This window comes from Orcinus orca, chromosome 1, assembly GCF_937001465.1.
Source record: "Orcinus orca chromosome 1, mOrcOrc1.1, whole genome shotgun sequence".
Lineage (NCBI taxonomy): Eukaryota > Metazoa > Chordata > Mammalia > Artiodactyla > Delphinidae > Orcinus > Orcinus orca.
Window position 1 is genome coordinate 196165511 of NC_064559.1, and position 26134 is coordinate 196191644.

The 26134-nt window shown below is 58.0% G+C and overlaps 2 protein-coding genes across 16 annotated transcripts in view; one reads left to right on the forward strand and one right to left on the reverse strand.

The window, feature by feature from the left end:
- Window positions 1-9511, forward strand: part of RAP1GAP (RAP1 GTPase activating protein) — a 50464-nt gene extending 40953 nt beyond the window's left edge. For 2 of the 9 annotated variants that reach the window (XM_033433195.2, XM_049712238.1), the window contains 9 exons: window positions 954-1085; window positions 3026-3103; window positions 4072-4181; window positions 5152-5265; window positions 6837-6960; window positions 7951-8053; window positions 8442-8575; window positions 8814-8855; window positions 9231-9511. In XM_033433195.2, the coding sequence (XP_033289086.1) occupies window positions 954-1085; window positions 3026-3103; window positions 4072-4181; window positions 5152-5265; window positions 6837-6960; window positions 7951-8053; window positions 8442-8575; window positions 8814-8822 (804 nt within the window). In that variant the 3' untranslated portion in view covers window positions 8823-8855; window positions 9231-9511. Of the gene's footprint in view, window positions 1-953; window positions 1086-3025; window positions 3104-4071; window positions 4182-5109; window positions 5266-6836; window positions 6961-7950; window positions 8054-8410; window positions 8576-8813; window positions 8856-9230 lie in introns of all 9 variants that reach the window. The other 7 variants (XR_007478389.1, XR_007478387.1, XM_033433197.2 and 4 more) reach the window with 7 other exon arrangements.
- A 15034-nt stretch (window positions 9512-24545) lies between these two features.
- The window catches only part of ALPL (alkaline phosphatase, biomineralization associated), a 57319-nt gene continuing 55730 nt past the window's right edge, over window positions 24546-26134 (reverse strand). For all 7 annotated transcript variants that reach the window (XM_049712265.1, XM_004272500.4, XM_049712275.1 and 4 more), the window contains one exon: window positions 24546-25553. In XM_049712265.1, coding sequence (XP_049568222.1) covers window positions 25288-25553 — 266 coding nt within the window. In that variant the 3' untranslated portion in view covers window positions 24546-25287. The remainder of the gene's footprint in view (window positions 25554-26134) is intronic.

A 26134-nucleotide genomic window follows, 5' to 3' on the forward strand; every position in this document is an offset into this window, starting at 1 on the left:
CCCACAGGGCCTGGACTCCCCCAGGCTGCAGGTCCCCAGGCGGTGGCCTCTTTGCCACTGTGTCCTCCACCCACAGGAGGAGGACTGCCCATCCTCCAGGTGCCCAGCAGGCTATTGGGGCCTCACATTTACCCCAGGGCAGGCCACAAAGTTGGAGGTGTGGGTTTGCGTAAGAGGATTAGCCCAGCTGCCCAGGCCTGCCTTGGGCTGAGGCGAACAGAACGTCTTTGAGAAAGAGGCTTGAAGAGAGAGCCCTGCCTCTGCTCACTGGAGACAGGGAGTGGGTGGGAGGAACACGGATCTGGGGTGTCTTCTCTGAGGGGGCCTCCAGTGATCCCACATCTGGTGAGTGCTGGATGGTGGACCGGGCTTAAGTTACAGACCTTCTTCGAGGCAGCGGAGCCCACGGTCAAGGGTTTGGGTTTGGCATCTGGGTTCCAGCCCCACCTCTGCTTCATCACGTGTAAAATGGGCTTGGTGGCAGTGCCTGCTTCCTGGGGCGGATTGAGTGAGAGCAAATGTAAAGCACCCGGCCCTGAAGTGAGCGTTCAGTGCAGACTGACTGACAAAAGTGAGGCACGGAGGGAGGGAGGGAGGGAAGAAAAGCAAGGAAGAAACAAGCCCTGAGAGACGCTAAAAGGAGGGAACTGGGGTTTCTGGAGGTCTCTCTGTGCACGCTTTTGCTCATGACCCAGCGTCCTCTGCGGGCTTTACAACAACTGCACGACCGGCCATGAGGCTCAGAGGCTCAGAGGCGTGGGGTGGCTTGCCCAAGGTGACCCATGAAGTTGGTGGCAGAGTCAAGGCCCACACTACCCTTGGCACATGTGGACCTGACTCTTGTGTGGTCTCATGGGAAGGAACTTCCTGGGGTCACCGAGATTGGCGTCGGTGGCTCCTGGGTTTCCCTGAGGGGGTGGGGCCTTAGGAAACCCCTACCGCCACCTTCGCAGCGGGTCATCCGGAGCCGCAGCCAGTCCATGGATGCCATGGGGCTGAGCAACAAGAAGCCCAACACCGTGTCCACCAGCCACAGCGGGAGCTTTGCGCCCAACAACCCGGACCTGGCCAAGGCGGCTGGAATAGTGAGTGCCCTCCCCCAGGGGCCCCGCCTCCCCCCCCGCTGCCCTGCTGTCCGAGGGCTCATCCTGGGCTCTAGGCTAGGTCTAGCCACTGCCCTCCATGGGGTCAGGTGCCCAGGCTGTGACACTGGGATGCTGAGAGCCTGCAGCCCCCTCCCCAGCTCCTCGGCCCGCCCCACCTCCTGGCCCCTTATTCAGCTGTGTCTGTTCTGGGGCAGCTTCCGTGTCACATTCCTTAAGAAGCACCTACTGTCTGTCGTATGCTGGGGATCGGGCTGCTGTGTGGACACCTCCTGTCAAGCCTTGAGTTTCTGGGAGCACCTGTTGTGTGTCAGGCTGTGGGCACGCACTGTGTGTCAGGACCTGGATTTCTGTGTGAGCATCTGCTGTGTGCCTGGCTCTGAGATGCTGGTGGGTACCGCTGTGTGTCCAGACTTGGGCTGCTGTGTGAGCACCTACTGTGTGTTAGGACCCGGGCTGCTGTGTGGACATGTACTTTGTGAGCACCTACTGTGGGCCCGGCCCTGAGATTCTGTGAGCACCTGTTGTATGTCAGATCCTGGGCTACTGCGTGGACCTAACTCTGTAAGCGTCTGCTGTGTGCCCAGCCCTGAGCTGCTGTATGAGAATCCACCATGTGTCAGGAAATGGACTGCTGTGATAAGCCCCGGGTATCAGTGAATACCTTCTCTGTGTCAGGAGATGAGCTGCGTGAGCACCCATTATGTGCCAGGGCCTCTGTGGTTGTGCCCACCTGTTGTGTGTCAGGACCTGGGCTTCTGTGTGAGCCTCTCCTGAGTGAGCACCTACTGTGTGATTACTTCCTGTCTGCCAGGCTCTGCGGGATTCTGCTACTAACACTCAGGGGGTGTGCTGGGCACAAAGGCTGAATAAGGCCCTCAACTGTGGGCCAGTCTGCTTTCCACTGCCCAGTGGTCACCCCCAGCACTGCACCTACTGCTCCGCTGCCCCTTCCCCATCCATCTTTCCTTCCTTCCTTCCATCCACCCGTCCTTCCATCCATCCGTCTGTCCGTCCATCCATCCATCCACCCACCCACCCATCATTTACGGACTGACTGCTGCATGCCAAGCAAGCCCTGTGCTCGGTGCTGTGAGGCTGTGTCATGTGGCAGGAGGGACCCCCTCCACCCCACCCCTGCCCCATGGGCTGACCTGGCCAGGGAGGCAGGGCGAGTCCTCTGTGTTCCAGCAGTCACCAAGCCCACTGTCACTGGAGAAGCAGGCCCACCCTCCTCCAACCCTAATTCACTAGCCACTCCCTTCCTTCCCCGCCAGAGTGGCCCAGCCTCCTGTGGGTGGCTGTAGAGGGGCCCCAGGGACAGGGCCAGACCAGCAGCACCCACCGTGGCAGTAACCAGACCCATTTCTGTTTTTGTTTTTGCACGACTGTCCCCTCTCTTCATGTTGCTTCCTTTTCCTTCCACGCTCTCCTCGTTCCTTGCCTTCCCTTCCCTTTTTCCCTTCCCCTCCCCCACCCCCGCCCCCCCCCCTTGCACTTGTGTACTCTGCCCTCTCGCACCTGCCTTTTTACTCCCTCTCCTCTCTCAAACTGTTTTCGCCCTTGATGTTTCCTTTGTGCCTGCCCCTCCCTCTCCGTCTCTGTCCGTCTTGCTCCCCGGGTCCATCTCTGTGTCTGTCTCTCCGTGTTTCACTCTGCACCCCTTCTCATGCGACTGTCAATCTCTCTCCTCTGTTCTCTCTGTGTCTCCTCCCACCTCTTCTCTCCTTCCCTTCCCCGGCCTTGTCTCTCTCAATCCCCTGCCCCGCTCTCTTCTTTGTCCCTGTCTGTCTGTGTCTGTCTGTCTTTCCCTCCTTTCCCTGTCTCATTTCTCTGTGCCTCCCCCTCCCGCCATCTCTGTCTCTCTGACTCTCTCTATGCCTGTCTCTCTCTCTCTGCTCCCACCCTCTGCTGCTTGCCAGTCATTGCTTATTCCTGGGAAAAGTGCGAGTAGATTCGGACGCCGGGGCAGTGCCATAGGCATAGGAACCGTGGAAGAGGTTGTCGTCCGCGGGGCCGCCGTCTCTGGAGGCTGCCTGCACGCGCTGTTCTCTGCTCGCCCTCAGGACGGAGGCCATATTGGGGACGTTGCCCCCCTCCCCCCGGGACAGGCCCGAGGGCTGGCAGGATGGAGTGCCAGCAGCTCTGATGGCGCTCAGCACCTGCTTTGGGGCCTGGCACCTGTGCCAGTGCCAGTGCCCCCCCCACCAGGGGCTCTGGCCCTGCCCTGCCCCCTGGGACTCTGGCCCAGTCCCTGCCTTTAGGATCTGGTACCTAGAGACCCTCTGTCCAGCTGCACGTCCCCCAATATCGCCAGTTCTGCATGGAGCGCCACCGCCCTCCTCTGCCCTAACTCCCTGTCCCGACCATGAACTGGCCTGGGGGTTTCTGCCCATCTGTGCCTCCATGGGGCCCACCTTCCCGCCTCCCCAGAGAAATGGGGGACATGCTTCTGGTGCCTGGGGCATCCCACCATTGTATATGTGTAACCTGGGCTCGGGGGCATCTTTCAACTGCTCGGCCAGAACCTCCCCCAGCCAGTTTGGAGATTCCGAGGTGTAGCAGGGGGCAGGGGCTTGGGTTGCCTCACCCGCTCTCTCCCCACTGCCCGTAGGCTGCAGGTCCCATGAAGTCCTGGGGGCAAAGAGGCAGCAGTCATTCTGAGGACTTGGCCTCCTCCAGTCCCAGCCCAGAGTGGCTGTCCAGCTCCCTCAGGCTTCTGCTCTTCTCCTGGACTAAGATGCTGGGTCCAGACCTGCTGTGTGACCTCAGGGGGGCCTTTGCCCTCTCTGGGCCTGTTTCCTTATCTGTAAATTAGGACGGCCCTCTCTGGAGATGGACAGTTCTCTCATTTTTCTTTCTCATTGTCTCTGCTTCAGGGCCTGGGCAGCAGGGCCCCAGGGTGGCATGTGGGGGGCACAGGGGCTCCTGGAGCAGGTGGGTACTGAGTTGGGACCTCTCCCCGCAGTCCCTGATTGTCCCTGGAAAGAGCCCCACCAGGAAGAAGTCGGGCCCATTCGGCTCACGCCGCAGCAGTGCCATCGGCATTGAGAACATACAGGAGGTGCAGGAGAAAAGGTGGGTGCAGCAGAGAGGGTAGGAGGGCGTCCTGCGTCTCCTCTGGCTCCCCCGACCCCCATTCAGTGGCAAAGCACAGCAGGCAAGAGGGAGCTCCCACCCTTCTCCCCCTCTGTCCCCACCGGCGACAGCTACACGGTCAAGTCCCTGCTCTGCGTCAGGCACCACGGCCAGCTCGTCGCCTAACATGAAGCCCTATCATCCAGTCCCAGCTCTGCCGGCTCCCAGGGGGTCACACCTTGCACATCAAGGAGCCACAGGTCAAGGGGTCAGGGGCCTGCCCAGGTCACACAGCTGGTGAGGGGCAGAGCTGGGATTTGAGGCCTGGTCCATGGAGGTCTGTAAGTGCATCTGTGTGGGCGGGGTGTGGACAGCACACCGTATTACCAGCAGAGAGCCTCCGGGAAGCAGAGGATAGTTCCTGGGTGTGAGTCCTGTCTCCACCACACTGGGGCTGTGTGACCTTGGTAAAGGCACTGTCCCTCTCTGAGCCTCACTGTCCCAATCTGAAAAATGGGGATAAGAACACAACCAACGGCATGGTGCTGCTGCGGCTGGGGGGGGGGGTGCAGTGCGTGTGAAGCAGGGAGCAGGTGCACTGAGGCCTCAGGAGTGGAGCTGGCACTGTCCTCAAAGGCAAGAGAGCCCAGAATCCCATGAACCCAGGGTTCGAGTCTTGGCTTCGCCATGTCCTAGCTGCGCGTCCCTGAGCAGGTTCCTTCCCATCTCTGGACTCCAGTTTCCTTATCCATAACAGGGTCTTCAGTAGGTGCTCCCACAGCACCTGCCCCCTCCTTGGCCAGGCCAGCCCAGGAGCTGCAGGGACTGCTCTGGGTCTGGCCCCTGAGGATGTAGGGTGTGGGTACAAGGCAGGAGGCACCCATGACCTCCTCTCACCACCTGGGCCTCCTTCTACCCTTGATGCCAGGCCTGGTGCTGAATCCCCCCGCTGCCCCCATGTGCCCCGCAGGGAGAGCCCCCCGGCTGGCCAGAAGACCCCAGACAGCGGGCACGTCTCACAGGAGCCCAAGTCGGAGAACTCATCCACTCAGAGCTCCCCAGAGATGCCCACGACCAAAAACAGGTTGGGGCGCGGGGCATGCTGAGCCGGGGGGCTTGGGTGTGGTGGGCCCTTTCTTTCTACCCCCTGTCTGGGCCCAGGCCTGCCAGGAGTGTTGACACAGCCATACCACGGCGGCAGGGTGCCTGATTACTCTCCTAGGTCCTCCTTTGACACACACCCGCTGAGCACTTTGTGCATGCCAAGCTCTGCAAGACAGCAGTGAGCTGGACATACACGGCCCCTGCCTCGTGGAGCTGACAGTCCAGCGTAACATAACCTAATAAGCTACTTCCAGATAGTGATGATAGAAAAATAAAGCAGAGGATATGATGAAGAATGAGTGGGGGTGGGGCGTTAGGTGGGTGCTCAGGGAAGACATCTACCAAGGGTTGGGGTTTGAATTGGGAGCTGAGTGAGGAGTCAGCCCTGTTAGGTCTGACTTACAGTGGCATGGCAGAGGGAAGAGGGTTTCAGGTAAGAAACACGGCAAGTGCAAAGGCCCTGAGGCGTGCTTGGTGCAGTTGGAGCTGAATGAGTGAGGCTGGGCCCAGGCGGACACCGGTAGTGGAGGGGATGAGGTTGGAGAGGCGGGTGGGGGCTAGGTCACGGCTTTGAAGGCCATGTGAGAACTTTGAGACTGGCAAGGAGGCTTTGGAAGATTTTAGTTAAGAGGAGTAGTGGTGCTTTAACAAGCTGACTGTGGTCCCCGTGTGAAGGCTCTGAGGGTGGGGGCAGGAGCAGAAGCAGGGAGGCCAGCCAGGAGGCTGCCCCTCCGTTCAGTGCTTGTTGGCTGAGCCCCTTCTGAGTTGGCTGCCGGGGGTGAGGGGGCTGCTGAGAGGACCCGGCCTGGGCTGAAGAGTCAGGCAAGTGAACAGAGAAGCAGGAGAGGGCCACAGGGACAGGGAGAGACAAAGCTGAGCAGAGAGGGTCATTCCCACAGCAAGGAAGAATCAGTGAGGGCCTCCTTGAGTAGGCGACCCCTGGCTGGTTTTCCAAAGGTAAATTTACTTTTTTGGGATTTGAGGGAAGGAGTGAGACTCCGGGCAGGAGACACAAAGGCCCTGAGCATGGGACAAAATTGTGAGAGAGTTAAAAGAGAGTAGACTGTGGAGTTGGAAGGCCTGGGTCCTGCCGGTTCTCCCACCTATGGCTGCGTGACCTCGGGCCGTGTGCCCATCCTCTCTGTGCCTCGGTGTCTGCTCCTCTGTAAGGTGGGTCTAATAATGATAGCAATGAGATAACTAGGGGAAAAGCACTTAGAACAGTGCCTGGCACAGAGCAAACCTGCACTAGATGGCAGTATTGTTGTTAATAGTTACGATTGAGCATCCAGCCAAGGAAGTTGGACTTTATCTGGGGCAGTGGGGATCCAGGAGAGGGAATTGAGCAGGGGAGGGGCATGATAGGATCCGCGTGTTAGCAAGGACAGTGGCATTGGGGAGGCTCAGAGGCCCAGGGAGCTGTAAGAGGCCAAAAAGGCACTTGGCTGGCTGCAGGCTGGGCCGCCCTGGGCCAGGAGGGCAGGGGCATGGGGTCTTGGCCCAGGAGGTGCCCAGTGTGGATGCTGGCTGATAGGATGCTGTCTGTGGCAGAGCGGAGACAGCAGCTCAGAGAGCAGAAGTGCTGAAGGACTTCTCCCGCTCCTCGTCCAGTGCCAGCAGCTTCGCCAGCGTCGTGGAGGAAGCAGAGGGTGTGGACGGGGATGATACAGGCCTGGTGAGAGGCCCAGGGAGGGGAGGTGCCCCACAACGGCCTGAAAGGGGTGCTCTTTGGTCCCTGGAGATGCTCTGGGTGGAAGCATGAGGCTGGGTGTGGTTGAGTTGTGATCAAGGGACTCAGCCCAAAGGAGTAATGCAGACTGACCTTCTCTTACTCTAAAGCCTTCCGTGGCTCCCCGGTACCCCCCACAGCCCAATCTCTGAGGCCGTTGAAGATCTAGCCCCTCCCTCCCCACCCTCGTCTCTTACCACTTCAGCCATTCTGCCCTCCTTTGCAGTCCCCCAAACCAACCAGGCTTACTCTACTTCTGGGCCTTTGCACACGCCATTCCTCTGTCTGGAGCGCTACCTGCTTCCTCCTTCCCACTTTGTCTGACTGACTCGTATTCATCCTTCTCAATTCAGCCTCATGTCACCTCCTCCTGAAAGCCTGCCTTCCTGGTCCCAGGGTGGGTTAGGAGCCCCCTTTACACTCTCACAGACCCTGGGCTCTGTCCTTGGAACCTGTCTGTCATGCTTCACTCAACAGTCCTTTGGCGAGCGCTGTTCCTTGCCACGCCCCGTGCCAGGTGCTGCGTGGGCAGAGGGGACAGTGCAGACCAAGGCCCTGCCCTGTGGGGCTTGGACTAGTGTCTCTTCACAGCCTGTCTCTCCTCTCCTCTTCAAGCTCTCGGAGGGCTGGGACCTTTCCTGATTTCTCTCGGTGGCTTGGCTCACGAGAACATCAATAAATGTTTGCTGAATGAATGAATGGGAGCGCATGTGCGCGTGTGCACGTGCGCCCCTGGGTCTGTGTCTGTTCCCACTCTGTCCTCCTTTGGTCCCCCCTGGGGCAGACATTGCTGGGCCCTCATCCTCTTTGCAGAGGGGCAAGGGTCGGGGGTTGTGGATTGCAGCGGCGAGGGGCTGGTGAGGAGGGGAGAGGGCAGCCAAGCCAGTGCCATGGCCAAGGGCTGACCTCCCTCTCTCTCTGCTCCCCCATCCCCAGGAGAGTGTCTCATCCTCGGGGACGCCCCACAAGCGGGACTCCTTCATCTATAGCACGTGGCTGGAGGACAGTGTCAGCACCACAAGTGGGGGCAGCTCCCCAGGTACTGGCCAGGGCCAGCTTCCCCCACCACAAGCAGGGCCAGTCTTGTGGTGGGCAGGGGACAGGGCTGGGCACAGAGGGTCAAAAGCAGTTCTCAGGCCCCAGGTGGTGGGTGTGTGATGGGACTGCCCCTGACATGGGGACAGTGGGCTGGTCATTGTCCAGCCTAGGGTGGTTGGTGGCTTGGAGGGCTGGTGGTTTCCAGAAAGGCCTTGGAGGGTGATGCAGGAAGGGGGGGGCGGTAAAGAAGGGAGTTAAGGGTGGGAGTCCCAGAGGGAGGGGCTCGGTGGGGTTGGGGAGCACTGGTGCCGACCGCCCATCCATGCCCCCCGTCTCCCTGGTGCCTCCCCGCGGCCAGTGAGGTGGCTCCCTCCTGCCTCCCTCCCCAGGCCCCTCTCGGTCACCCCACCCAGACGCCGGCAAGTCGGGGGACCCTGCATGTCCCGAGATCAAGATCCAGCTGGAAGCATCTGAACAGCACACGCCCCAGCTGGTACGCACAGCCCCCGGGGGCCTGGCCACGGTGGGGACGGGTGGCCTGGAGCCTGGCCCTATGGGGAGCCCTACCTGGGAGGGAGATTGGCTGTTGGGGAGAGGCATCAAAGCCACCAGGGGTCCCCAGGGATGGGGGCTGGACCAAGGGCCCCCCTTAATCCTGGAGGGCTGGGCTCGTCCAGCCTGGGCACAGCCAGTGACTTCTGCCTGCGTGTATCTTCCATGTCGTCTGTCCTGTCACCTGCATTGCCGCCATCTCTGTGCAGGGCTGTTAGCCAGGAGGCCCCTCTGAAGGTGACACTGAGCAGGTCAGTACCAGCCCCCAGCTTCTGTTTGGTGGGGAGAGGGCGGGGGTGGGCCAGCTTCTCTGTCTTCCTCTGTCACCTCTCTTGGGTGAGAGCTATGTATCTAGGTTTGAGTCCTCTGCCACTCAGTTGCTAAGTGACCGCAGGCCTCAGTTTCCCTATCTGTACAATGGGGCTAATAAATGCTGCCTCACCTCTGCCCATGAGTTTCTGGGAGGATCTGATGGGAGCCTGAAAGGGACTTGGGAATTTTTGGGAGGGTGGGGTCTAGGGGGTTCCCAGTAGGATGGAAAGACCCAGAGCCTGGAACTCCAAGGGTGGGCCCTTCCGCATCTGTCCCCCGGCTTCACGGTGCCTCCGTCTCCCCTTACCCTGCAGATGAGGCCACAGAAGCACAAGGTGAAGATGCTGTGTCAAATCCAGGCAGACGGGACCTCTGCCCCCGAGGCCAGCACCAGCCTGTGGGCTGCCCCCGCCTCGCCAGCCCTCCTCCTGGCCCACTGTCTGGGCTGTCTCTGCAGGGCGGAGCCATCCAGACCTGGGAGCGGGGAAGCTGCTGGCACCATCCCCACCCCCTGGGCTGGGGGGCCGGCTGGGGCAGGGAGTGGTCACTTGAAACAGGACTCCAGGCCTGGCCATCCATCACCCCTGGATGTCCCTCTGGACTCAGGGGGAGTGAGCTGGAAGGGGGGGGTTGAGACATCTCAGTGCATACAGAGCCTACTGTGGAGGCCGTGGGGTGTGAGGTGTGGTAGAATGAGCACTGGGCTGGGAGTCCTAAGTCCTAGCTTTTAATTTGGGTTCTGCTCTGTGACTATGGGCAAATCACTCTCCCTCTCTGGGCGCCTCTGCTATAAATGGACAAGATTATTTCAGAGGTCACTGAAGGCTGTGAGTCCATGCACCTGCCCCAGAACGGAGGATTGTCGTCCTAGAGACCTCCCATCACCCTACCCTGCTTCTTGGGGTTCCTGGGGCCCCCGGTGGGCCGAGGCTGTGCCCATTGCCCCTCCTGGACCCTCAGTCTCTACCGCAGATCTGCCGATGCCCTGTCCACTGCCTCCACGACAGACGAGTGACCCGCTTGTGGGGGAAGTGGGAGCTGCCTGGCTCCTCAGCCAGCACCCAGCTTAACCCCTGCCTTCCCATGCTCCTGGGCACGCCGGGCCGAGGGGTCTCAGCTGGCCTAGAGTTATGGGCCGCACCTTTGCGCCACCCTCACCCACCACGGAGGGGGCAGCCAGGCACAGCTGCTGTGAGTCCACATCCTTGTGTGCGTCTGTCCACACTTTTTAGGCGCCACGCCAAAGGCCAGCCTCCTGGCCCCAACACCCATTTTGGAAGCCCCCCGTGGCCGTGTGTATGTCAGTAACAGTTGTACAAAATAAATTCTATTTATCGCTATTGTATCCCGAGTCGGGTGTGGCTTCACGTGACCCCGCCCCACACCCGGATCAACCCGACAGATCTCAGTGGCACCGTGGTGGCGAGGGAGAGCCTATTCACCCCCCGAATCAGCAGCTGGGTCTGCGAGCACCTCCAGGGCCAAGCCGCAGGCTCCGTGACCACCAGCTCTGGCTTCCCAGCCATGGCCCTGCCCTTTCTTCCACCTTGCTCCCCTCTCCACAGTGGGGAGAACGTGGCTTTGAAGGTCCAATCAGGCAGACCTAGATTGGAGTCCTGACATGATCTCTTTAACTCTCTGGGTGACGCTGGGAAACTTACAAGCTTCTCTGAGCCTCAGTTTCCGCTTCTGTAAAACGGAAGCGATAGTACCTCTCCCAAGGGTTCGTCATGAGGGTTCACTGAGCTGGAGCAGGTGGAACGCCTAGCACAGCGTCTGGCACCCCGTGGGTGCTCAAGGATCGGCTTTCCTCTCTTTTCCTATGCCCAGTGAAGCTCAAGGGCTTCCCCTATGTGGCCACCTGGGGGCGCCAAGGGATTGCTTACCTGGAATGATGGGGGTGGGGAGATGGCGATGAATCTGTCCAGCTGCTGGAAGGAGCTCACAGTGCAGAGCGGTTACAATAAAGGGTGACGAATGCCCTGGCGGGGGTGGGGGGCGGGGACGAGCATGGGGTCCAGCCTGGCTAAGGGAAGAATGGGGAAGACTCCGGAACAGTGGTGCCCGGGCATCCTGGAAAGGCTTAGGATAGTGTCCCTGGGGAGTGAGCTGCAGGTGCAAAGGCAGGAGGCGAGAGAGTGCTGCTTGCAGTCGGGAAGGGAGCCAGCAGTTCTGAATGATGGGAAGGTGGTGATGGGCAGGGAGATGGGGCAGAGATGAGGCCAGCGGTCACGTGGCCTTCGGTGCCAGACCAAGGGGCTAAGGCTTTACGCTGAGGGCACTGGGGAGCCATGGAGGATGCGAAATAGCAGTAGAAAGAGAAGAGGGGGCTGCTGGTGGGGACTGGCTGGGCAATGTCAGCCCAAGGAGGGGAGGGCCCAGGAGGCCATTGCTGGGTGCGGAGGGTAACCAGGACAGTGGGCAGGTCTGGAAGATGCTGGGAGACTTGAGCGTCTGGGCGAAGGGCCTGATGTGGCCTGATGCGATGTGGGGCTGAGGGAGGACCTGAGGAACCTTGGGGCGGGGGAGGGGGGGTTCCTGGCCTGAGTGTTGGGTGAATGGGAGGGTCTCCTCTGAGGTAGGAGCACAGGAGGAAGAGCAGGTTGGGGGATTTGGGGTCTGGGGGCGCGGGCACAGAATTGGGTTCCAGCGGGACTAACCGTGCCTTGGCCTCGCCCCCTCCCCACCACAGCTCCCATGCCCTCCCCTGGACGATGCTGGGTGCACCCCAGGGGATTTCCCGACAGGGCCCTGCTGTGACACTCAGATGTCTGGGGCCACCCAGGGGTGGTGACTCACATCCACTCCCCAGCCCCGCCCACCTGGGTTTGGCCCTGGGCAACCCTGGGCTCAGTGGGTCCCCTGGTAACCCCCCTCCCCTCCTCTGCCTCAGCTCTGTTCTCTCACCCCTCCCAGGCCCTGGCTCTTCCCCACTCTCTGCCCCAGTCTCTTACTCTGTCTCCTCCCATCCCACCACCAAGGGCCAGTAGCCCCGCTTCAGCACCAAGATGAAGAGCTTAGCTCTGAGTCTGTTCACCTCCCGGCTCTGTGACTTTGGGCCCGTGATTTTGGCTCTCGGCCTCCGGGTCTTCATCTGTGCAATGGGAATGCTAACAGTCCTGCCCTTGGTACCCTGAGGTGAGGATTCAATGAGATGATACCTCAGAAAGTGCTTGGTGCTGCCCTAGCACACAGTGGGCTCAGAAGATAGTGTGTGTTGTGTGTGGGGACATGCAGTTAGCCATTAACGAGGGCCATCTCCGTGACCCGCATCAGAGGCTGTGGAGTCTCTCTCTGAATGGGAGATGAAGCAGCTGGCGCGGAGCCCGGCACAGGTGTCTGGATACGAGGCGTTGGGAATGTACAGTTATCAGTTGCTTCCCTGAACCTCAGCTTCCTGGGCTTTACTGGGGTTCATGATCCTTGTATAAAAGAAGTGGGGCACCCCTGCTTGTATCCCTTTATGATGTGCCCCACCCCACAGCTCCGGCCCGCAGCTGAGCTGGGGCGGAAGCAGGGGGCCGGCCTGATGAGCAGAACCTGCCTTTGCCCCTCGGCCTGCCCAGGTTGTGGCAGAGCCCCCGTCAGCGGGAAGGGCCGGCCTCTGGGCTGGGTTTCAGCCTGGGCCCCCGCCCCACCCCTCCAGGCTCCAAGGTGGGGCTAGGGGAGGCGGAGGACGAATCTGGCCTCTGGGATCAAAGCGTCCAGCGCTGTTTCTCTTGTGCCCGCGCCAGCTCTGTGCTCGTCCTGGGTTCTGAGGTGGGGAGGGCGAGCCAGGACACTGACCCGAGGCTGAAATTAGGGCTTGGGCGGGGGGCGCCGGGCTCCGGGAAGCACAGGACTCTGCTTAGAAATAACTCTGGTGGTGGAAACGGCAGCCAAAGGTTTCTCTGGACGCAGGAGGCAAGAGGCCTCCATGGAGGGACTTGGGCGCCTGGCTGACCCGACAGCCACATCTCCCCTGCCTCAGAGCTGGGACCTTTCTCTCCAGGTCTCAGTTTCCTCACCTATAAAATGGAGGCAAAGCCCTACCTGTTGCTGTCAGGCCAAGAAGCTGTCATGGCCTCTAATGGCTGTGGCATAGACCCCATGCCCAATAGGAGGGGTCCTCCCCATCCCCCAGCAGCTGGGGCATCCCTGGACATCCACGGCTAACTCTGGGGCAACGTTGCCAAAGAGCCGGCCGCAGGCCCAGGCCCGCCCAGTGCCAGGGGACTGGGACCTGGACAGTCTCTGCTGCTCAGGCCACAGGGGGTACTTAACCAGGGACCCTGGAATGTGGAGGTCCCTCCCTCCTTCCCTGTATCCGCCCTGCCAAGGGGACAGTCAGGGACGGAGCCTCCTGAAATAACCAGATCTGGTTAGCAAGGCTAATTTTAAAAGCCACTCTGGCTGCCCCATAGGCCCTTCTGGGAAGCCATGAATGTCCCTGTGTTTGCCCCTGGGAGGCAGGGTGAGGGGAGAGCAGAGGGGCTGGGAGGACTCCCACCCCTGACTGCCAGTGCCGGAGACCCCAAGCTGCCTCCCAAGGCCTGCCCATCCAGGGCGCAGAGCCCTGGCCCAGTACAGGGGCTCAGGGGCCCAGCCTCTGCCCTGATCCACTCGGAATGAACCCTGGTGGGCTCTCAGGATCCTCCACCCTCTGCACTGGTCTCCCTGAAGCAGTTCTGGGCAGGGAGCCTTAAGCTCTCTGTCTGTCTCTGTCTTGGCTATCTCCCACAGTTTCCATCTGCTTACTCTTTATGTCCCTTTATCTCTGTGTCTCTGCCTCTCTCTGTCTCTGACACTCAAGGTCCCTCTCTGCAGCTGTGACTCTATCCCCGTCTCTCTGGGTCCATCATGCAGGAGGCCCCCGCAGGCTTCTGACAGTCTGTAGGCTGGACTGTGCACTCCAGGTAAGGGGTAAGTGTCCACCTGGGAGCTGGGGCTGCAGGTGGGTCCTGGTGGGGGAGGACAGTAGTCCTGGGGACTGACAGGAGCTGTAACTGGGCAGGCAGGGGCTCTGTCATGGCCTGGGCCATCCATCCAGGCCAGGTGTGAGCAGAAGAATTGAGCTCCAGGGGTAGGGTGGCCAGATTTAGCAAGTAGAAACACACAGAGCCCAGTTAAACTTGAATTTCAGATAAACAAGGGATGATTTTTAGTTTAAGTATACCTCATGCAATATTTGGGACATACTTAAACTAAAAATCATCCCTTGTTTATCTGAAATTCAAGTTTGACTGGACATCCTATGTTTTATCTGGCAGCCCTATCGGGGAGGCTCTAAGAATGAGAGGAGAAATTTCTTAGGAGCAGCAGGTTCTATAGACCGAGGGAGCCCCCGCCTGGCGGGGATGTCACAGCCACGCCTGGGGGAAATCCCTGTCTGATGTGGGAGGAACAGCTCCTACCCACAGGGAGCTTTCAGTTTTCTGGGGTGGCGCCAGTCCTCAGGAGTTTGGCTGGCGGGGTGCGGTGCACGTGATACACAGACACCAGTTACCTCCTCAGGGGAACCATGGACATCAGAAGGGAGGGTTTCTCCTGAGCCCTGGTGCCTCATCCAGGGCCTGGCACACAGTAGGGGCTTCATAAATATTTGTTGAATGAATGAAGAATTCTCCCAACCCATGCCCACAGCAGTGGGGTGGTGCCTGGCCAGCAGGGGCTCCAGCACCCTACCTGCCCCTCCCAAGCTCCTTGGATCCAGCGGGAGGGTGCACCGCCCTCACCCCAGGGGCTTCCCAAAGTGAGCTGTGGAGGGTAGGAGCAGGGCAGAGGGCACAGAGAGATGATGCCAGCTTTTCTCCTACCCCACCCTCACCCCAGACCCCAGTCCCAACTCAGAGTCCAGCCTGGGCAAGCATGCAGGTCGGGGCTGGGAACTAGGGCAGGGTGACCTCTGGCTTCCGGCATTGGGGGCTTTTGGGGACTAAGGTAGGGGAGCAGGCCAAAGAGGTGCTGATCAGTGCTCCTTAGGGAGACATTTGGACAGTTGGGAGATTCCTGGGACCCAGAAACTTGAGGACACTTGTTTCTGGGGAGGTAAGATTTGGATCTTTTCCTGAAGCGCATCGATCTCAGGGGTCTTCCTGAAGGGGCCAACTAGGGAGAGGCCTGTGGTTCTCCCACACCTCCCCCAGGACAGAGTTCCTTAAACAGCCTTTGTGTTCATTCATTCATTCATACATTCATTCATTTATTCACTTGCTGATCCCTCCCTCACTGCCTCCATTCGCTGGGATGACCCGGCTCCAGGCCAGGTGATAAAGGACTGCAGCATCTCTTCTGGTCTCAGTAGGAACATACCTGTTCCAGTGCTGGCCCTGCCACTGGCTCCCCATGTGACCTTGGGCAAGTCACTGACCACTTTGAACCTCAGTTTCCCCATCCCTACAATGGGGATAACGGTAGCAGCTCCCTCCCTGGCTACTGTGAAGGGTATGAGATGATGCCAGCCCTCGGTGAGAGAGCTTCAGAGGGGGAGCCACCATGATTATTGTTGTTATTATTATTATCAGTATCATTTTTTAAAATTTTATTTATTTTTGGCTGCGTTGGGTCCTCGTTGCTGCGCGCGGGCTTCCTCTAGTCGCGGCGAGCGGGGGCTACTCTTCTTTGCGGTGCAGAGGCTTCTCATTGTGGTGGCTTCTCTTGTTGCGGGGCACGGGCTCTAGATGCACAGGCTTCAGTAGTCGTGGCTCGCGGGCTCAGTAGTTGTGGCTCTTGGGCTCTAGAGTGCAGGCTCAGTAGTTGTGGAGCACGGGCTTTGTTGCTCCGCGGCATGTGAGATCTTCCCGGACCAGGGCTCGAACCCGTGTCCCCTGCACTGGCAGGCGGATTCTTAACCACTGCGCTACCAGGGAAGCCCCATATTATCAGTATCATTTTGAGGCCCCTGTGGGTTGGGCAGGGAGTGGCTGGCCCCAAGGCCCAGGTCCCATGGCCAGTGTCACACTGAACCATCCCGACAGGCCCGCTTCCTCTCGGGGCTTCAACCATCTTGGACCCCATCCCTCTTTTTCAAGGCATGTCAGCTCCTTCAAGGTGCCTCTGGCTTCTAGATCAGCAAGAAATCCTTCAGAGAAAAGTTAGAGTTGGGGACAGAGCTTGGAGTGGCCATCCGGTGGCAGGGCTTGGGCTGCAGTGTGAGCTGGAGCTAGTCCCTCCTGCTCTGGCCTGGTTTCCCCAGTTGTACAGTGAGGGGGCGGGGCTGGATGTCCTGCCACGGCCTGGACGGGGCCCTCTGTGTGTCATCCTGTTAGTAACGGGTTAGCTCCGAGCCTATAATCACATCTGCCCTGGGAAGAACTAACAGTGACTCTGTAAATTGAGCTCTAATTGCGGCTTTTAGTGGAGTCAGCTGCTCCCCCATTCCCCACCCCCCCGCCCTGCCCACTGCTCTGAATCAGCGAGGTTGTCCCAGCCTGCCCTGCCAGGCCCAGGAATCCCCCAGGATTGTTCTGGCTCCCACTGAGCCAGCGATGGGTCAGGGACTAATGTCCTTCCAGGACCTACTGTGCACGAGGCTCTGAGCCGGGTGCTTTCCATGCAGTGGACTCCAGGTCATGTGACCACAGCTCTGGGAGGCAGGGGCTACTGGGGCTCTTTTTGCAGAAGGGGAAACTGAGGCACAGGGCAGAAAAGTCACTTGCCCCAGGCCACTCAGCTAGGATGTGGCAGAGTCTGGATATAAACCTAGATCCGTCTGATTCCGAGGCTTTGTTCCCGGCCTGAGGCGGAGGAGACACACCCCACCCCACCCAGGGGCTCCGAGCCCCACAGCTGATGCACCTTCCCCACTGGCGTTTGCTGACAAGGTCAGAGGCAGCTCCCCTCCTCAGGCGGGGCGCAGGCCTGTGGTTTCCCTGTTTGTTCTGGAGGTCCCAGCCGCTACCCCGAGGAGACAGCTAGTGGTTCCCAGGCCACAGCCCCTCGGGCGGAGCCAGACCACGACTGGCCGGCCTGGGAACACTGCCCGCCAGCCCCACTGGGCTCCACCAGGCCCTGGCGCTGGGTGGTCTGGGCAGGGGCCGGGGAGGGCCTCGATCCTGGCCACGGGGCAGGAGCCACAACTGGTTCCAGACTCGAGGCTGCCCTGCCAGAGACCTGGAAGGGTCCTGAGGCCGGGGATGGCTAAACTGGGGCAAACATTGCCCTGGTGGGGAGCCCAGGAGGGAAGGCCCCAGGCCCCAGTTCTCTCTGAGGACCTCAAGAGAAACATCCACCCCCTTCAGGATTGTCATTGTTGGGTGGCTGCAACTCAACCACTGAATTGGTTCAGACAGGAGCCCTCCTTAGAGGCTGGTGGAGAAGCCAGGGTTGGCAGGCAGAAGACCTAGCGTCCAGCCCTGCCCTCCTCTGGACCTCAGTTTCTCCATCTGTACAATGGGCAGGGGTCAGGACTCCATGCTTGACCAGGGCTCCACCAGCTGGGCAGGCTGTGGTTGTGGGGTGGGCAGCCCAGGCTGGAAGGATCTCAGTTGTTCCCAAAGTCATTTTCAGGGGCTTCTTCTTGCCCCCGCCCCCAAGTCTTACAGCCCCCGCCCACACCTCTGACACAGCCCCCTCTGTTCCCCTCTCCCAGGTGACTGCCTGATGGAGTGGAAAGAGCTCCCATGGGTTTTGGAGTCTGACAGAGCCCAGTTCAAATCCTGGCCACTGGCTCTCTGTGATCTTGGGCACGTTTCATCCTCTCCCTCCCCCATAGCTTTAAATGCCATTGTGACGCTCATCCTTCTATCTCCGGCCTGGGCTCCTCGCCTGAACTCCAGACTCTTTCCCAACTACCTACCAGCATGTCCGCTCCAAAGTCCAATGGGCATCTCCAAGCTAATGTGATCCAAACCAACTCTCTATTTTCTCCTCAAATCTGCTCCCACATATGCATAAATGGCATCCCACCCAGGAGCTCAGACCCCAAACTGAAGGGGCATCCCTGCTTCCACTGTTTCCTCCACTCCCTGCATTCAGCCCGTCAGCAAGCCCGGCTGGCTTTAATTCCCAAACGTGTCTGCGATGAAGCCCCTTCCCACCACACTTAGCTGGTCCAAGCCATCACCACCTCCACCCCCAGCAACAGAAAGGCCTCCAGACTGCCCTCCGGCATCTGCCCCTGGCGTTGCTGATCCCTGCATGGCAGCCAGAGCAATCTTTCCATAAGCTGGACTGTGTCGCCCCCTGCGTCTAACCTTCCCGTGTGACAGAAGAAGATGCAGGTGCCTATCGTGCCCCACGCGACACAGCTCCTGTCCGCCACTCCCACCTCATCCCATCCACCGTCTCCCCTTTCTCTGGGCTCCAGCCACATTGGTTATTTCTGTCCCTCAAACATATTAAGAGTATTCCTGCCCCAGGGTCTTTGCACTTGCTTTATCCTACTTGGAATAATCTTTCCTCCAGCTCTTTGAAAGGCCACCTTCTTACCGACTGGGTCTCAAACCAAGTGTCACCTCCTCAGAGAAGTCCTCCCTGCCCACCAGCTACAGCAGGGCCCCCAGGCACTCTCTGGACCTTGGTTTTCTTATTTGTAAAATGGGGCCAGTGCCAGTGCCCTACCTAAGAGGGTAGAGAGAGATGGCTGGCGGGGAGGGGGTGCTGAGATGCCAGCGTGAGGCAGGCACTGGGCTCCTGTGTCCTCCTCTCTCACTGGCACCCACAGTCCCAAGGCATGGCTGACCCTGAGCTGGCTGGACCTAGGGTCAGGAGACGGGGAGAACCTTTTGCCAGAGGTGGAAGCTGGGCTCCTCTGCCCGTTTTACTGTGTGACTTCAACTTGGTCTCTGACCCTCTCTCGGCTACCTTCCTCCCTGGCCTGCAGAAGCCAACTCCAGCCCTGAGCTTTGTCTGGGTGACAATGGAAAGAGGCCTGTCCCCAGGAGATCCCTCAGGAGTGGAGGGATCAGGGCAAAAGGCCCATCCAGCACTGAATCTTGCCTTGAGGTTGGATGTCAGGACAGCACCTGTTCATACCCTGAGAACAGGCAGCAGCTGCTCAGGCCTTAGCCCTGGAAGGGCTCTGGGAGAAGAGGGAATGGTCACACCTTGAGCCTGTCCATATTCTGCCCCAGAGCCCTCTTCTCATCCTGACCCAGCCCCCATCCTCAGGGCACAGCCTCTTAGCCACCACTGTTCCCCAACCAGGTCACCTGAGTGGGCAGGAGGCTGATTACAGGGCCCTCAGCCAGAGTGTTCAAGCCCAGGCTGACCTCAGAGACCCTGGGGCCACCTGCCCTGGCCTGGGCAGCGGGAGGGAGGAGGAGGGAGGGGGAGGGAGGGGAGGGAGGAGGAGGGAGGGGGAGGGAGGGGAGGGAGGGGGAGGCAGGGGGAGGCAGGGGGAGGCAGGGGGAGTCAGGGGCTCTGCCTGAGGCTGCTGGGCACTCCCCACCGGGTCAAGGGCACAGGCCCAAGAGGTCAGGATCTCCTGACTGACGCCGGCAGGCCTGCTCCCTCGAACCTTTGCAGAGTTACAATCCCGACTCCTGCTTTCTGCTGCTCATCCGGCCCGGTGGGCGGTCGCACTGCCTGCCTTCACATCCTTCTCATCTCCTGTTAGTTGTGGGACTTCACAGAAGTTATCAGATTTCTCTCTGCTTCCTTTTCCTCATCTGTAAACCAGAGACAGTAACAGTCCCTGCCCTCGGAGAGTGGTTGGGCGGATAAATGAGTTAAGTGCGCTGTGAAGCACTAGGAAGGATGCTGACGCTCAGGGAGCACCGTGGAAATGTCCACGGCTGTGCCTGTAGCCAGTGTTTCCAACACCTCAGCGACTCTAAGCCTCGGTTCCAGCGGGCAGGAGGGAGAGCCAGCACTGGCCGGTGGCGGCCCCATGCCCCGCCTGCCCCTGCTGGGCTGGTGGGTCATGTGTGTGCCCCCCATCCTGAGGTTGCGGGCAGATGGCTGAGGAGCCGGAAAAGAGCCTGGAGCCATGATCAAGGCAGCATCACAAGGAGGCCCCAGGAAGCCACACAGGAACTCGGAAGCCCAAATCCTCTTCTGAGAACTTAATCCCCCACCCCACCCCCAGATCGGCTGGTACTAGATCTTGGTGGGAGGTCTCAGGGTTAGCCACCAGGGCTAATTATAAACGCTGCTGCTTTGGGGATCTCACTACCTGATCGAAGGGCTTCTGTGGCTGATGGGGCTATGGTTGTTTTCCTTGGAGAGATTAGCGCCTCGGAGGGCCTTGGAGGAGGTGGACTGGGGGTCAGGCAGACCTGGGTTCAACTTGCAGCTGTCACTAACAAGCCATGGAACAGGTCCCTGTGCCCTGCCAAGCCTCAACTTTCTAATCTGTAAAATAGGGATGATATTGTCCAGCTCACAGGATGGTGGTGGGGTATGTGGATGTGTCTAGCATCTGGGGATGCTACTAACCGTCCTACAACTTCACTGCCATGTCTGGGGTGCTTAGTAGGGTGTGCGATGCACTGTAGGTCCCCTGCTCCCTCCTGCCTTCAATCTCAGAGCAGTAAGTTTGCTGACAATCTATCCACTTACATGCTGGTCCAGTTTCCTTCTTCACAAACAGGACTGAGACTCTCAGGCACAGGTTTGGGGACTGCTTCCTCCTCCCCACCTCCATGACCCCAGCTTCCCTTGCCTGGCCTCCTGCAGCAGACTTCCTTGTTGGTTTCCCAGCCTCTAATTCTTCTCAAAGCTGGCAGCCGAGATGATCTTTCAAAAATGATGCTCACGCCCCAGCTCCAGAATCTTCCATGGCTCCCCAGGGTCTTCAAGGTCAACCCCCGGCTTCTTGGAATGGCATTTGAGGCCCTCCTGCCCATCTTTCCCACAACATTTCCTCTGAATTCCCCTCTGTAGCCTCATGCCTGCCTCAGTCCTCCTCGCCTTGTCAAGCCCCAGTTCATTCCTTGCCTTCTGTCTCTGTGCCCACCCCACTTGTGCCCCCAGCTGGTTAGGTGCCCCCTCCATGCCCCCACAGTTCCTTGCCTCCCCACTGCCCTGGAATTCCCTCTGGTGGTCTCTACCATGAGACATGAACTTGCTGAGGACAGAGTCTTGGGCCTGTTTGCAGTTGTCTCCTAGGCGTGGCCCAGGCTATGGCCCAGAATAAGGCAGGGGCCACAAGCTCAGTTTCCACAATGACCAGACAAGTAACACCAGTCCAGAGGGGCTTTGCATAAGGGTACAGGGAACCCTGGGGACTGAGGCAAACAGGAGAGGTACCCCCAAGATGGGCAGCCGTCTCTCAACTCCAGCTGACTACTGCCCTGCAGAAATGTGGGGCAGTGCCAGCACACCTTCCAATTTTTCAAAAAAAGCCAGAAATTCAAATCTTTTGTGCAAGTTCCCAATGTTCTGAAACACTGTGAGTTGGAAGGTGCCCTGAGCGTAAGTGAAGCTGAGACAAGACAACCCAAGCTTCCTACACCCCTTCTTTTCTGTGGAGCAAAGGTGCTCACTGTTGAGTGGGGTGGGGGGCAGTGGTTGCATCCCCTAGAAATCTAGTGAGGAGGGGCTGGGCATGTTGCTAACCATCCTATAATGCACAGGACAGTCCTCACAACAGAGAAGCACCCAGCCCCAAGTGCCGGTAGTGCCGCAGTTGAGAACCTGCTAGAGTTGTTGGTGGGAAACAGCCACTCAACTGAAGACTATATTTCCCAGCCTCCTTTGCATTTGATGGGATCATGTGACTAGTTCTCACCAATGCACCGTGAGTAGAAGGGACATATGTTACTTCCAGGAAGAAGTGGTTAAAAAGTGGGTCCCTCCCACCCCCCCCATTGGTGAGCTGGTCAGATAGACGTTCTGGTTAGATAGAGCATCTGGAATTTAGAGGACAGCAGAGCCACATAGTGGAAAGAACCTGGGTCCCAGGCACCTGAGCAGAGGCACCACCAGATGTCTGAGATAGAAAGAAACTCTTACTGTGTTAAGTTCTAGATTTCTCTTTAACAGAAGACAGGGTTATCTGGATGACTAGAAGAGGATTTGTCAGCTTAGCTTCAGTCTTCCTCCCTGAGAAAGCATCTTACCGTCACCCTTAGCTTCTAGTTCTGCGGGTGGATGGGTGGAGCTGGGACCTCTGTCTGGACCCCTGGCCTGGATTAGGACTCAGAGCCACCAACAGTTAGACTAAAGGGGTGATGAGTGACGTGAAGGTGTGGGGTCCAGCCTGGGTGAGGGAGGCGTGGGGAAGACTCTGGAGCAGCGGCGCCTGAGCACCCTTGATTATCCTTGAAGCAGACATCAGCCCACAGCCTGGACTCACGGCAGGAGGAGCTCCTTGTTTCTCATGGGATCCTAAAGGCTCAGTATGTGTTCAGCATGGTGCTGGGACTGTACATTCAGATGCAGGAATGGAACGTCAGCGAAGTTAAAGAACTCTCCTGAGCTCATGGAAACGAGAAAGTGATGGAGCAGAGACAGGAACCCCTATCTCTCTGACTCACAGCCCATGCTTTTGAACCCCATCCCAAAGTCTAACAGATGTGATGGTGCTTGTTTGTATCCTTTGAGCATTTACTGTTCTAGCACATGCTTGGGAGCTTTGTCTCAGCCCTTCCAGGGGCCGGTTGGAAGGGCCAGGGTGTTCATTTTCCTGGGAGCAGCCCTCAGCCAACGAGGGATTAGAGCTGGAGAATAAATACCCCAGCTCCCTCGCCCCACAGTGGTATAACTCTGAGATACATCTTCTACACAGTCTCCTGGAGGCCCACAGTGGGACTGAGCCCTAGTTGTCCAGAATGGTAACCTGCTTAATAACATATCCTTCCCTTTCCATGCTGACTCCCCCACTCTGCCTGGTGCTTTCTGGGTTCCTTTTATAAACCAGTTGTACTCAGATCCTTGTCTCAGAGTCTGCCTCTGGAAAACCCAACCTAAGACACAAAGGATGGTTTGCATACCCCAGAGACGTGTAAATTGATTTTGGGTGGTACTGGCGAAATTTTTTAAAATTTATTTTTGGCTGCGTTGGGTCTTTGTTGCTGCACATGGGCTTTCTCTAGTTGTGGCGAGCAGGGGCTACTCTTTGTTGCAGTGCGAAGGCTTCTCATTGCAGTAGCTTCTCTTGTTGCGGAGCACAGGCTCTAGGCATGCGGGCTTCAGTAGTTGTGGCGCACAGGCTTAGTTGCTCCACGACATGGGGGATCTTCCCGGACCAGGGCTCAAACCTGTGTCCCCTGCATTGACAGGCAGATTCTTAACCACTGTGCCACCAGGGAAGTCCCTGGCAAACTTTTAAAAACAGACTGCTTAAATGTGAATTTAAAGAAGTGTTTAGGGGGACTCCCCTGGTGGTCCAGGGGGTAAACACTCCATGCTCCCAGTGCAGGGGATGTGGGTTTGGTCCCTGGTCAGGGAACTAGATCCTGCATGTATGCCGCTACTAAGAGTTTGCATGCCCCAACTAAGAAGTCCGCATGCCGCAACTAAGGATCCTGCATGCCGCCAACTAAGACCCGGTGCAGCCAAAATAAATTTAAAAAAAGAAAAAAGAAGTGTTTAGGAAATGATAGTACAGAGATATGACAAAAATTATGAGGATGGTATGAGAATAACAAATGAAAATGCTGTAATGTACAGTTGAAGATGAGGTCTCCGTCCTGGCGAGAACGTAGGCATGTAGTTTAATTTGTTATCCCAGCATCAGCTCGGCTGCGCTTCCCTTTTTGCCAGGACTGCTTGGAAACTCAAAGAGAAATCTGCTCAGCTGCATTTTCATTCTTGAAGGATGTCTGCTTCTGACATACAATTTCTCATCTTTCCAAGTTCATATTTAGCTGGCCCCTGTTATGAGTCATTAGTACTGGCTGCCTCAGAGCCTGGTTGGCAGGAGGTTGGAAATGCATTATAAAGAAATAAAGCGTGTCATTACGTATGGGAACTTTGTAATCAAATTCCACCTCCACAACTTGAGGGACCTTGGGCACTCACATCCCCTCCTGCACCCTTGGCTTCATCATCTAGAAATGTGGATGATGGAGGCCTACTTCCTAGTGAGGATTAAATGAACTGAATGCATACAAGCATCAAGCACAGAGATCGGCAGATGGTAAATGATCAATATTAATTGTTAGGATTAGTATCATTATTGGGACTTTGATTCTAATTGAGGAAAGAGGAGCAAACTTGGGCAACTCTGTATACCCACAATATCGGGTGTAATCTTGAGTCTGGTACCCAGGCTTGACAATCAGGAATGGAAAAATCACAATCATCTAGGCTGAAGCTCTGTGAGGACAACCACTAAATTCTTAGGACCTAGTACAGTGCCTGGCTCATACTCAATGCTTATTGAGTGAATGAATGGAGGAACAGCTACAATGGGCCAAGGTGGGCAGTTGTTTGTGAGCGCCATGCAGCAAGGGTGTCCCAGGGCCCTTGAAGGCCTTCCTGCCGTGGGTTTCAGGGCACAGAGGCAGTCTTCTTTAATCCTCATGGCAACCCCAGAGTGGACTGTCTCCCATTTTACAGATAAGGAAATGGAGAGGCAGAGACACAAAGGACTTTGTCCAAAGTCGCCCAGGTAATGAGCGGTGAAGTCCCCAGGTCAGCAGGAGACCCCTTTCTCCCCGTCCAACCCCACCTGTGCTCCTGGGCCCTGAGTCCAGTTCTTCCCAGAGAAATGATCTTATTTCAGTCTCTTCCTCACTGACCACAAAGACTCAGTCCTGTCCTCAGAAATATTTGGAAAGTTTTATTTAAATGTTTTGTGTTCCCTTTTAACCAACATCAAAAAGAGAAAAGTTTTTGGCTGCTCCAAACAGGAGAGTCACTTCAGAGAGGAGCTGGCATGTGTGTTCAGAGCTGGGAAGTGTCTGCTCTGCCAGGCTGCCCTTCCCAGCCTGGGCCACCCTGGGCTGGATGGCCAGTCCCAGGAGCTGACTTCCTGGGAGCCCCAGGCGGCCTTGGAATGAGTGAGCAAACCCCCATCCTGAGGAGAAGGACTTGGTCTCCCCTGCAGTTAGGACTGGGCTTGGGGACAGGGACATGAGCCTGGTGGGGCCTGGTGGCTTCCAGAGGGAAGGAGAGGGGAGTGGGAGGGTCAGATCCGGAATGTTCTGTAGAAGCTCCAAGGCCTCTGGGTCTGGAGAAATACGTCTGCTAGAAAAATAAGATGCTTTGAGAAGTTCTGCAGTCTATGCTCTCTGCCTGCCCAAGAGAAACCTACCCTGTTGGCCAAAGGGGCAGCGGGTGGGGGCAGAGGCTGGAGGCCAGCAACTGGTGGAGATTTCCAGCGGGGAGCGAGGTGGGCAGCAGGCAGACTTTGGTTTCCTGGGTCCCCTTTCTGGCAGCTGCAGAGGCTGTGGAGGCCTCTGCCTCCCGCCCCTTGAGGTGTGGGCTGCCGGGGGTGGGCAGCACTTGGAGAGGGAGGCCAGCCATCTGTCGTGGGCTGGTAGATGCCCAGGCCCTGGGCCCTCAGAACAGGATGGCCAGGGGGAGCAGGGCCAGCAGGAACAGCAGAGGGCCTGGGGAGGGGCTGCCTGACAAGCTGGCGGAGGCACAGTGGTCGCGGTTGGCACCGATGCAGGCTGCGTAAGCCATCACGTGGGGGATGTAGTTCTGCTCGTGGACGCCGTGCAGCAGGTGTGCCATGGGGCCCTTGGCGAAGATGGCTACGTCCTCCCCGCCATGGGTCTCGTGGCGCAGGGGCACGGCGGACTGTGCCTGGTAGTTGTTGTGAGCTGCGGGCCAGAAGAAACACTTGCTGAGAGCCTACCAGGGGCCTGGCACTATGCAGTAGCTTCCCCGTGCCCCTTCCAGGTTGGCTTGAATGCCCCCATTTTATAGAAGAGGAAACTGAGGCTCACTGGAGGGAAGTCATTTCGCACCAGGCCACAGGATTTGGGCCTGAGTCTGTTCTGACACAGAAGCCTGCACTCTCAACCCCCAGACCTCATCCAGGCCGTCTGGATTAGAAGGGAAGAGTCAACCCAGCAGAGCCTCTTACCATTGGCTGTGCCATTAGGCCCCCAGGGACCCCTGGGGACATCATGAACAAACATCCAACCATATGGAATTGCATAAGCAGACTGGGAAGACTCACACACTGGAATATTATACAGCCAGTAAAAATGACAGTGTAACATAGCAAGTACCTACACATGCCAGGCACCACGCTAAGCTCATCAGATCTATCTAGTCCTTCAGACAAACTTGGGAGGTAGATATGGAGGAAACAGAAGCTGAGGAAGGTGAAGTTATTTGCCCAAGGTCACAGAGCTGCTAGATTTTAGGAGGGATTCAAATTAAGGTTGTTCTGACT